This window comes from Humulus lupulus, chromosome 8 (assembly GCF_963169125.1).
Source record: "Humulus lupulus chromosome 8, drHumLupu1.1, whole genome shotgun sequence".
Lineage (NCBI taxonomy): Eukaryota > Viridiplantae > Streptophyta > Magnoliopsida > Rosales > Cannabaceae > Humulus > Humulus lupulus.
In genome coordinates, this window is record NC_084800.1 from 31,681,380 (window position 1) to 31,694,339 (window position 12,960).

Sequence of the window (12,960 nt, forward strand, 5' to 3'; positions counted from 1 at the left end):
AACACAAGAAGTAGAAGATCCAATGCAGCCACCTTCCACACTCAACCCCACCAACCCAATTTGTAGATACATCCTCTTGACCAGGCATACGAACAACGCCGACACCCCTAGCCGAGAAGAAAGGATGATGAAAAAAAGAAACTCAAGAAGCCATAGCAAAGAAAAAATGGAAACCCTCGTAGCCAACTTAATATCATGTGTGTATTTTGAATGTGTAAAATATGTGCCAACTTAATATCACGTGTGTATTTTGAATGTGTAAAATATGTGTCAATAGCCTAATTCCCAGACCACCTCCACATTTTAGGCTATTGGTTCTAAAGTCTTATCTGAATCGATATCCTAAACTGTCTAAAAATTTCTGTTAAATTTACTTAAAATAGGGGCGGATGCATGTGGAAAAAATAAAAAATCAATGTTAGCGGGTTCAAAATCACTCCCAAAACGGTCATCATATGCCAGAATTCATCATAAATTGAGGCCATTGACGCACATATATGGATATATATACATCATCATCAAATCAAACAGACAATCTTTTGAATATAATTTCCATTTACTTGTTATATTCGGGTTTTAAAGGGCCATGTTCAATTTTCAAGTGTTGTACTTTTACCAGCTGCAAATTTCTTTAGAACAACATGCTCAGGCAAAAAGAAGTCTTTATAGAAGATGTTGCATGGGGCTAAATCAACTCCAGAAACAAAGCTTCTTGTTTGTTTGTCAGGCCTAGTTCACTCAAAGTTAATGAGCTGTCATCTACATTGAAAGCGCGCCTAGGGTATGACCTTACCTGTTCGTCAAAAAGAGGAAAAGAAAATAAATAGATTATCCATATAATGCAAAAAATAGTAATAATATAGTTCGTAATCAAACGAGGTTGCCATTGCACATGAGAACTGGTGAAAGTTCACCCCAATAAGACAGCTGGTGAAAAGAGAAGAAAACTTACCACTCTGTAAGTCCCAGGCTTCACTACTCCATCAAAGTCTATGAAGTCAAAAAGAAGCTAAAAAAAAAGATACAAATTCAATTAGGTGGGACAAATGAGAAAGAAATTAAACTCAAACACATTTCTGACCTTTACCTGAAGCTTGTTGGACTTGAGAAAGCGGCGACCAAGGCGACTTCCATTCGGCATTCGAACAAGAAGAGTGACTGCGTTCTCATCTTCTAATGCTGGTTCAGACGGAAGAGAAGCTTTCTTAGTAGCTAAATTTTTCTCATATTCCTGTAACACAAGACACGAATGAAAAAAAAAAAAGTGTATTTTATATATACATAGAGAGAGAGAATAAAACAGGATGGGTTGGGTTGCCAATTCAATAAAACAGATACCTAAATTTGAGGGAGCAGTAACAATCGATGTTGGACATAGTAAGGTACATTAATGCATATTAGTAAAACAAATACCATGCAAAATACTTATAGCAGATTCTTTCTTAGTTTCACTAAGATAAGTATACCAAAAATCTTCTTAATCACTTCAACATGAGTTTTCTAATGTAAGGTATCTTCTTGTAATTTTCAGTAAACAAACGTCACTTGTTCTTCACCACTGTAGTAGTAATATGGGGATTTAACACCACTTAATCAAGGTGAATGCTAAATGTTTTGCAAGTTTGTCCAAATGCATACAAAATCTTAATGATATCTCCTCCATATGTCATTTATGCTCAGGATTTCAGTCCCGTTGACTTTCTTTTGCTCGCAAATTGTTATAACTAAACAATCAAATAGAAACAAGCCTTATTACACCTGCCAAACCCAATATACAATAGTATAAATATAAAGTTGGGATTAGGAACCTCAAGATCAAAATTGCAAATCTAGTAATCAGAAACTTGGGCAAAAACTCTTGTGTTAAGCAAGAACTATACAGCTGTGATTAACCTCTAGGAAAAGATGACTCTTCCAAAAAATATATAATAATCAGGTGCACAAATTATTTCTCATCACTGGAATAAATTTTCAACAAAATCCAAAAGATGCAGTACCATTTCACTGTGAATTTTTTTGCGGGATTCTTCTTCTCTCTCTTTGTCAAGCAACAATGATGCATGATACTCCATGTCCTGCCAAATAAAGAGTCAAATCATTCCCACAATCAATAGTCAATAGTATTGCGATACCAATAAAAAAGAGCAGGCCACTAGAACCTGTTGCTCTTTAAGTAATCGGCTTGCTGAGAGAGAAGGTGATATAGGGCTGTGCACTGGAAGAATGGGAATCACATTTCTTTCTGGATGACTTTGCACTTGAGGTGCATTCAAAGATTGTTTTGAAGCCCCTTCAGAAATCCCACCATATAGCGTACTCTCAAGCATTAGTGCTTCATCAATCTCTTTGGAAGAAATGCCACCCCACTTCATTTCCAGAAAACAATCGGTCAATTCTTTCTTATGTGTGTCAATTCAAAATGTTGTCAGCAAACAATATTACCTCTCCAAATTGAAAAGCATCATCATTGTGCTGACGAAGATTACCAGCACTGCTGTTAGATATTCTTCTAATTAGTTGTTCATCTTCTGCATTCATGGCTATATTTTGGCTTGATGAGCTTCCTGGCTTTAATTCAAATACCTTTTTTTTATAAGGAACAGATCTTTATCTTTATCTTTATCTTTATGAGGGAAATCGGAAGCTTCTATTTTCTTAAAATGCAGAAGCTCCTTTCCCTCTAGAAAATTGGACTTAAATTGAAGATAACTTTAGATTCAGCCTACATGACCAACCCCCACCCCTTACTCCCTTCTTTCTAAAACCTAATTTATGTGGCTGCCAACAAATATTATCTCTAGTTATATACCTGTATTGTTAGAACAATGAATTTCTTGTACAGTTCAGACGTACAAATGCCAGAGTATGTAATGTTACTGCATCAGACCACCTTTCTTATAAACATGCATATCTAAGCAGCAATAAAACAAGAATTTTTTTCAAATACATCATAAGCAAGAGTCTCACACCTTCCATCCTCTATGAGTTCCAAGCTCTTCATTGTAATCTTTCATCTGCCACCCACGCGCCGCTTGCTCTTGCTCAGCTGTCTAAATTCCTAATTTTAGAAGAAACCAAGAACAACAAAAATAGTATAATCTTAAATAATGAACATAAGAACTACAAACCTTCAAAGACAATGAGAGGGCTCGAGCAATATCATCATCGCCAGAGGAATCCTGCATTTTACAAAAATGAAAGAAGAAAAATGTTTCAGCAAAAGAACAAGAAAAATATAAGTTGAGACAATAAAAATAGTATAGAATGAGAGTATTATCTCTAATCCAGATACCCACTTCAAATTCTTGCTTTGATGCCCTAATTGCAGCTTCTACCATTTCATCCTCCACGTGGTTGTCCACTTGTGAGGTGTTATATTCTGTTGGCATATGATCATTGCCAATATTAGGACTCAGTCCTGAATGATGAATCTGATGATGCCTACTATTATTGAACTCCGCAGGAATACCAGTGACTGGCACCGGCGCTGGCTGTGTAACTAGTGGTTGACGACCAGTAAATCCACCAGCACCAATACGATTAAAAAGATCTCTTCTGTAATTAGGATCGAGTAATAAAGAAGGCCTGAAGCTTCTAGCAGCAGAAAGCAATGGCAAAAGTCCACCTCCAAATTGAGTCTCATTATTCCTATCAGTATAATTTTGTTGTGGGAAGGCAGCTGGTGAGGGATTCGTCCTGAATCACAAAGAAAAAAATCAAAATAAGTTTCAAAAAAACCAACGGCATTCTCATAAACAATTATATCATCTTTCCAAATAACAGGAAAACATATACACACACATCAAAAGCAAAATGCCATTGCCATACATGTATGTGTTTCCTTGCAAAGTTCCACTGTCATTCATGTCTATAATCCCAGCGTTAAAGTGTGCATCCACAGCTTCATTCAGATTCCCTCCATGTTCCTGTTCAAATATCATAACATAAGCTGGGTAACCCAACTCAAGCTGATCAAATGGGCGTAACCATTAAGCAAACCAAAGCACACCTACTTTATCTCAGTAGCAGAACCTGTACACACTCATGCTTCAAATCTATATGTAGGGAAGGCTAACGTAAGGGGTCAGAGATGTGAATAACAATATCATTGCATCTATAATAACTCATCAGCTATACAGTTCTACACTCTCTTTTATATGTTTTGGTACTCAAACTTAACCAAGACAAGGAAATTACAATCAAGTGTAAAACTGTCTTGGTACGTAATTTCCTAATTAGTAACGAACGATTTGAGCCAGAAAACAAGAATTGAGCTTAAAACTACTCTTGTCAAACCAAGAAGATTGCTTCACCATCTCGCACAATGAACATGAACGAAGCCATAAGCAAAGCAGCGAATGGTGATCTGAAAATGGGCTCCAAAATTAAAACAATCAAGAACTCGAACTGAAAAATGGAAGGTGAAACGAGATTGAACCTCGAGTTTCTGAAACGCGAGTGACTCCGACGCGCCGGTGAGGGTCATGTAAGTCTCGATTGCATCCCTAGTCGGCCTCGACATGGCCGTACCTCCAGTTTCTGAGAATGTGATAGTGTGAATTGAGCAATGTTGCTGAAATCTAAGGAAAACAAAAACGTACATATACTCATATATATGTGTATGTATACACTATACGCACCTGTTATATAGGCAGAGAGAAGGAGAGAGATTTAGACAAAGTAGTTCAGCGCTTTTTTTCCAACTTCGGCGAAAAAAAATAGATGCTCTGCTTTTACAAAAGTAAAGTAATATATTTCCTTCAAAAAGAAAAATATGAATAACTTTAAACGTGGCGACTTGGATTCCCTCCGCGTGGAATAATAGTAGTCCGACTTCAATCACTGTTATTGTCGTTTTCCTCTTTCTTTTTTCCAGATAAGATTGTCACATTGTCGTTTTTTAGTATCCAGAATAACAGACCCATCTGCATATCAGTTGAGTTGGTATCCAGAAAGTTTCTCATAATAATCTTATTCAGCAAAAAAAAAACACCACTCACAAATCATATCAACAAAAAAAAAAGTAATTAATGTTAATCGCTAAAATATGGTGTCAAGTAGTAAAATATTCATTCATAACTTCATTAATCACTATTATGGAACACTATACTCTAATAATCACAACATTGTAAAATGATAAAAAAAATAACATGTAATTTTTTGTATTATTTATAACTGTTACCACGTAATGATAAGTTTGAATTTAATTTAAAATTATAGTTGAAGAGTTATCAAGTATCAACTATCAACTAAGTTTTAACTTTGGTTATGTTTATTTTTTAAATAGAGTATTTACGGCATAAATAATTAATATTTTACACTCGTTGTTAGAGTTAAATACTTAATTTTTTATTTTTATTGTAAAAATACTTAATATTCAATATATGTTAAAAATAAATACATAATATTTTTTCTTTGCCATAAAAATACATAAAATTGCTAAAATATTAATTTTCTTAGTACCTCTTATGTCAAAACTGTTAAGTATATTGACTAAGTATACATTTGTCATTTTGTAATCGGTCTATTTTATATTTATTTTAAAAATATATATATTTTAAATTAGAAAAATGAATTAAAAATACATTTTAAATTAATACATATTTTGATAACAAAAATATCTAAATTACATAATGATATTTAGTCAATACTTAACAACTCCAACAAATAAGGTATTGAAAGAAGTAATATTTTAAAAATTTTAGGTATTTTTGTCAAAAAAAAAAAAAAAAAACTAAGTATTTATTTTTAATATATATTAAATATTAAATATTTTTATCGTAAAAATAAAATATTAAGTATTGGTATATAATATAAAATATCATGTACTTATACCTCAAAACTATTTAAAAAAAAGGAAGGTAGGTATTTCTCCTTCTCGTTAAGACTTTTCCTTTTATTATCACGAATATCTCATGCTATTAAAGACTCATTCTTTTATTACATATTTTATTATTAAAATATAAAATATGTTGTCACTTTGTAGTTATTTTTTTTTTTTTGAAAAATCATACTTTCGTTATTTAATATCGGGAATATACTTATTTGGTACCTGTGTTCTTGCAAAGTATTATTTTGGTACTCTCTGTTTTCAATAATACTCTTATAGTACCATGTATTTTAAAATCGTACACATTTGATACCCTAAGCTCAGATTTGATTGATAAAATTTTGTCAATATGATCAAACTGCCATCAGTTATATGTAATTATGTAATTAAATTTAAATTTAAATTTGTAACTTACATAATTGACAGCAGTTTGATTAAATTGACAAAATTTTATCTATCAAATCTGAGTTTAGGGTATCAAATATGTACGATTTTAAAATACAATGTACCATATGAGCATTATTGAAAACAAATGGTACCAAAATTATACTTTGCAAAAACATAGAGTACCAAATGAGTATACTCCCTTTAATATCTCATGTCATTATTAGGGGTGAGCATCGGTCGGTTTGGGCAGTTTTTTCACAACAAAAAATCCAGAATTCGGTTTTCGGTCCGGATTGGTGCAATCCAAAAACCGACCGAACCAAACTAGTCTAAAAAAAAACCGACCGTTTTGGACCGCGGTTTGGTCGGTTAAACCGACCAAACCGAATTGATTATTTATTTTTGAAAGTTTTAGTTAAAAAATTAAAAATTTTGGATTGTTGGAATTCATTTTTGTGCATTTTTAAAACATAAATATATAGAACATAATTACATTTACAAATTTTAAAGTTTGAAACATAATTAAAAGTCCATAATTAAAATTTTAATAATTAATAATTATATAATATTATATTATTATTTTATTATGTTCGGTCGGTTTCGGTTTTATTGGTCGGTTCACCTAAAATTTCAAAACTGACCGAACAGTGGCGGTTTGCACCGTCGGCGGTTTTTTCGGTTTTCGGTTTAAACGGTTTTGGTTTTTTCGGTGTTCGGTAAGTCGGTGTACACAGTTTTTTCGATTTTTCGGATTTTATGCTCGGCCCTAGCCATTATAATTTATCGGTATCCATGCGCCAGTTTTTCTAGTGATATTATTGGTTGAAAATGAAAAGGCCACACGAGTTTACATAGAAATGAATGTATATTTTTTATTTTACTACGTATAAAGTTCTGATCTTTGGTTCCCACATATAGCACAAGCTGCCAAAATAGGACTCATTTGTGCTATTATTGCTTTCACTATCAGTTAATTAATTAATTATTCTTTTTAATTGTTTTATTCTATTATTGAATAATAAAATTAAATTACGAGAAGGGTGGGTGGGTCGATCTCTTACTTCCATTAAAGGATTAATTAATTATTCTTTTTAACTGTTTTATTCTATTATTGAATAATAAAATTAAATTATGAGAAGGGTGGGTGGGTCGATCTCTTACTTCCATTAAAGGACACCATCTCAATTAATCACACAGAAATAGTGGCTAGCGGTAAGTATATCGTTTAGTAGACAATATATGTGGCAAAAAAAAAAAAAAAGACCCTGCAAAGGTATTGGTGCGAATTGTGACAATTAAAACTTTTTGATGAAAAAAAAATCTAAAAATTATGTTGAATTCATTGAGGGTAAAAGTTGGAGGTGCCTAACAACTCACAACTATAGTTGTTATAGTTCTATTTCATTATGACGGATAAATTAGCATTCACAATCGGAAACCAAGAACCATTTGTCCTGAACCATATTACCATACACGCTCTATACAACACTCTCAGTACACAGTCACAATTGCCTTGAAAAAAAAAAACTCATATTAAGGAATTTGGTGGCCCCCATGCATCTCTCGAGTATTGCTTGCTATAAATAATCCACTCCATCACGCACAACAGCGAATCATGCTAATTAACACTTAATTAGCTGCCTTTTTCTCCATTAAAGATGAGTTTGTTATTTAAAATAATTAATTTGTGATGTGCAAATTCCAAGCATGAAAATGAGAGAGAATATTTATGGTTGGAAAAAAAAAAAGCTTTCACTAGCTATAGTTGTACTGTTGTGCTATTTGGAGTTTAGACACATTCGATCTCTACTACATGATTGAGTGTGCATGCATATAGTGGCCACCACCTATATATCCACATATACACAATTCATATATTTATCAGTAAGCATATACTTATGCATATGTTTATACTGTATAGAATATAGTGCATGTATTTGAGTAAGCATATACTTATGCATATGTTTATACTATATAGAATATAGTGCATGTATTTGAATGTAAGCTATATGGATACAAATTTGATACATATTTCATAATGAGTTGGATATATATGTCCGTAATAAAAAATTTGTTTATGGGAAACAAACACCAGCTAGTTCTATTTATATATTTACAAAAATTTAATCTTTTTGGGCAGGCGGCCCCCTAAAACCCTGTTGAATCCGAGACTGAGGAGAAAATATTTGGGGTTCTACATCGCCTTGCAATGTCAACGACACACAAACATACTCCATCCCGGGCCGAAAACTACGGATCCAAAACATTGATACATGCAGCCATGCTTCATCACTTCCAATCAAAATTACAAACCCATGCACATTGTCAACGACAAGCAGTCACGATCTCGTCGACCGAAACTACGGACCCAAATCGCCGACGAGTCATTATTCTTGATTATTTCGAGGCTTTGGAGTTTCGATGGGCTTCTTGTGTTTTTATCATGCCGGACATTATTGAAATATTTTAGATTTGTCAGCCTTTGGGGTTTTGATAAGGTCATTTTGTATTAATATTTGTTAAGTTTTTCTATGTTTGGATGGTGTTATGATAGCATTTTTAATAGTTTTAACTTAGTTTCGTGATTCTACAACATATTTTCTACATTGCATTTTATGATGATAAATCTGACATTTTGATGGCAAGTGTAGTTAAAATGAAGTTTTAAGAGTATTCCAGGCTTTCGGGATTGAAATGTTGAAGTAGCGGCAATGTACAAGCTATCTAAGGTCAACAATTGAAGAAAATGAAGGTAGGCCGCAGCACTTTAAATGGAATTGGTGTTTCAGAATTTTTTTTTTCCAGACAGGCCGCTGCTCAATTTTTTCAGGCCGCTACCTGAGTGACCAATTTCCGCACATATTTTGTTCTAGGCCGCGACTCGCATTTTTCAGGCCGCGGCTTGCGACGTCATTTTCAGATTTTTAATTAGAATTTAATGGAGACTATAAAGGATTATTAGTGTTAATTTTAGAGAGGTTTTTATCATGGTTTAGGAGAGAAAAAGACTCAGAAAGGGCTGGAGAGAAGACTACAACACTATTGTTCATCAATCTAATTTCTTTTCTTCCCCTAATCTCTTTAATCTTAATTATAATTATGTTTGTGATTATGATTACTATTATGGAGTAGGTTCTTTTTAGGTTAAGGGTTAATTCAAAACCCAAGACATGAATTCTTGATTGTTAATAATGAATATTATTCTTTAATTTCTCTCAATATTAAATTGTTTCTATTTTTTCAATTGAATGCTATGAATTTTGTAATTTCTTATTAGGAGGCCAACTAATTAAGGTTTTACATTATTCAATTGTCATTTTAGATATACTACTCACCTAATAGTTTAGGGTTCTAAGTGTATGTGATAAATTGCAATTGATAGTTATGTCAAAAAAATTGTTGATTGTGATGAAAAATAGAACCTAGGTTAAATGAATTATATGCTTCATTAATTTATTGTCTAGATTAACTTGTTTCCATAGGACTTAATGCTTTATTTAAGTTAAATAGATTGTATGATTCATAGATTTATTGCTTAAATAAAAGAGTTAATTATTGAGCGCTTCGTCTTGATTACTTACAATAGGAAGACTGGGATAATTGTCTGCTTCAGCGTTATCTACGGGATTAATAGTTTAATTGAGAAATTGGAATAATATTTATTATTAGTGATTAGGAATGATTGTTGAGGGTGGAGATTAACCTTTAACTGTTTCTTAATATCGTAATATCAATCTTTATTTGCTTTTTAGTTTATGTTATTTAATTTTGAGTTAAAAAAATCAAAATCCTCTTTATTAAATTTTATCTTTTGAATAGTAATTATCGTGGGTTCGACTTTTATTTATGGCTATACTAAAATAGTTGGTATAAGAAATTAATAAAATCAATAATTAAAATTGATACGGCATATGGTATCCATCAGGTTTGATGGCTAAAACGATGCTAATGGTAATTTTCCGACGACCGAACTGAAAAATTCTCAAAGTATGTCTTATTGTTAAATGTCCATGAATATGAAAAGCTTGTGCAAGAGTATTCTTAGTCTATAGGAGAGAGAAAGAGAATTTTTAATAACCAGAAAATGATTCATCCATGAGGTGGGGATATACGGTGCCAATTTAATTATTATTTAATATAAATAAAGAAAATGATAAATTATGGACAAGTTCATCGTTAAAGATACTGCTCCATACAATGATCCATTAATTCAAATAGAACCATTTATTCAATTATCATTGATACAGAAAAAGGATATTAGATTAAATGAAATATATCTATATGAACAATTCTATACATGTTTGCGGAATTAATATATAGAATTAACATATACAAATAGATGATCGAATATTGTATACCTCCAGCTATTGTAATTAATGACCTCGATCTAACTTTAGATCTAAAAAAAAATGAAATAATTAGAACGAATACTCGAGTTTCCAAGCTCTCACAAACTCTTTTAGATGGGGTTACTGAAAGTCATAATGAGCAGTGAGCTTGGGGACCGTTTATAGAGTGAGACCTACCATCATAGTCTCTGCCACAAATTGAGATATTTTCTCAATCAGTTGGGATATGCAAAATCGGGTAACAAAAAAATCAGTTAACAAATAATGTTGACCATTAATTAGAATATTTTATCAATAAATAAAATATTGATTCTGATATATTAAATCAATTAGTTGTAACAAATTAATTTTATATACCATTTAAATAAATATTCTAACAAATGGTGCACTTGTGTGGGGCGTTTCGTACGACCCCACCCCACTACAGAATTACCTTATAATTTGTAAGTATTATTGCACCAATGCATTCATATAATTATTATTTTATTTTATTTTAGTAGTTATTACAAAATGGTCATACTATGAATTAGTAGTGATATTAGAAGTTAGATAGTTTGTTGTAACTAAATTGGTTATTTTCCATGTTCTAACTAACTAAGTCAGGGATCTTATTCTGTTTTCCTTAGCTTTGTATTTTGCTATATATATGAGGTATGTTGACCACGATTTTGGCAAATTGCGAGTAGACGCAAAAACGACAATAAACCTTGAATGGAAAATAAATAATACAAGTAATTTTTATAGTGGTTCAGCCCCAATTTGTTGGTAATAGCCTAATCCACTTGAAGTTGTGATATATTTAGCCTACACTTAAGATCAGATGAGCCTGAGTCAACTGAGTTTCTCAAGTATGAGTAAAAAGATAAAGAGTTTCTCTATCTAGAGAATACAAGCTTTCTCTCTCTAAGCTCTCTGAGAAAATGCCCCAAGATTGCCACAAATAACGGTCCCAAAGTCCCAAAACTAGAGAGTTCTTTCAATATAAAAAAGATTAGAACCCCCAAATGATGTCATGAGCCATTTATTTATAGGCTCATGGATCGTACATGAGAAATATCCCGCTTTGACGGGGTCCTTGGTTATTTCAACAATTTTAATTAATGAATAATAAACAAATTCAAATTACAACAATATAGCTATTATTCCGGGATGTTTGAGATATTCCCGTGGTAGTTGCGAATGATTCGGGTTGAAGCTGTTACTGAGGCTTTACCGAAGAGTCACTTAGATGATAACTTCTTAGAACCAAATCCATCCCCGAAGTAACTGTTCGGCCAAGACAACGCCAAACACACCACCGGTCGGCATAGGCATGCACATTCGTCGGCATAGGCAAAGCACACCTCTGGTCGGCATAGGCATGCACATTCGTCGGCATATGCAAAGCACACCTCTGGTCGGCATAGGCAAAGCACACCTCTAGTCGACATAGGCAAAGCACACCTCTAGTAGGCACAGGCAAGCTCATCTCAAGTCGACATAGACACCACTGGTCGGGTATGGAACACTACCGGTCGGGCATGGCATGCCACCGGTCGGGCATGGCACACCACCGGTCGGGCATGGCGCACCACCAGTCGAGCATGGTAAATCACACCACTAGTCAGGCATGGCACACCACCGGTCAGCTAAACTTATTCCTGACCAGTAATATCACAACTCCTTAGGTCAATTTTCAACCTTTTCACCTCTTTAAATAACACATTTATTGACTATTAATGTGTCATTTATTGACCATGCCCTACCACTTGTCCATCTGATTGCCACATCATTGAACGAAATCATATAATAAACTTTTCTTCTAACTCCTTGCAAGAATCCGCAGTAAATTTAATAATTATTGTGTCTTAAAATTCCAAAAATGACCTTCTATATTCTCCCGGCTTTTCAAGTAAACCCACGATTGAACTTTTCAGTCCATGAAAACGGTAGTTATCAGTTTCCCATCTTCCATCGCACTTTCGGGTTCATGGGTTTATATGAACTTTGAAGTTTTCTTGAAACTTTTTGAAAGCCTTGAAGTTCCCTATTTGATCTTGTTATTGTACTCCATGAACAGGAAAACGTGTTTGTGCTCCACATTTTTTAGTAAACTTGTGCTTGTTTAGCTGATTGGAAATGCCTATTTGGTCCTCGGGACCCAAATAATCTCTTAACTGCTGGCCCTTGGGTGCTTTGTTTTATGTTGCTCGGACGCATGCCTTGCTCCTCGAACACCACTCCTCAAATATGCCCAGCCTCTCGGACGCGCAGCCTTGGACGTGCCCAGCTCCTCGGGAATGGTCCCATCCACTCGGGGCATGCAAGCTCTTCGAACAGTAGCCCCTCGGCATGCTTGGCTCTTCGGCACGCGGCTCCTTGGACAACAACCTCACGATGTCCTCCTCCAGCCGC

General features: G+C 33.7%; 1 protein-coding gene across 7 annotated transcripts; it reads right to left on the bottom strand.

Annotated features, from left to right (window-relative positions):
• Positions 1 to 400: 400 nt before the first annotated feature.
• On the bottom strand, positions 401 to 4,752 carry LOC133796654 (plant UBX domain-containing protein 9). 7 transcript variants are annotated; one of them, XM_062234263.1, is made up of 12 exons: positions 4,641 to 4,752; positions 4,439 to 4,539; positions 3,829 to 3,926; positions 3,297 to 3,696; positions 3,129 to 3,182; positions 2,970 to 3,050; positions 2,443 to 2,568; positions 2,160 to 2,366; positions 1,998 to 2,075; positions 1,088 to 1,231; positions 953 to 1,009; positions 401 to 793 (listed from the first exon to the last, which is right to left on the bottom strand). In XM_062234263.1, the coding sequence occupies exons 2-12, from the start codon at positions 4,520 to 4,522 to the stop codon at positions 686 to 688; spliced, it is 1,437 nt and encodes a 478-aa protein (XP_062090247.1). In that variant the 5' UTR covers positions 4,523 to 4,539; positions 4,641 to 4,752; the 3' UTR covers positions 401 to 685. The 7 variants fall into 7 exon arrangements, with proteins under 7 accessions (XP_062090247.1, XP_062090250.1, XP_062090245.1 ...); XM_062234266.1 differs by lacking the exon at positions 4,641 to 4,752 and adding an exon at positions 4,014 to 4,366 and having other exon boundaries at positions 4,439 to 4,609; XM_062234261.1 differs by lacking the exon at positions 4,641 to 4,752 and having other exon boundaries at positions 4,439 to 4,609.
• Positions 4,753 to 12,960: the final 8,208 nt, after the last annotated feature.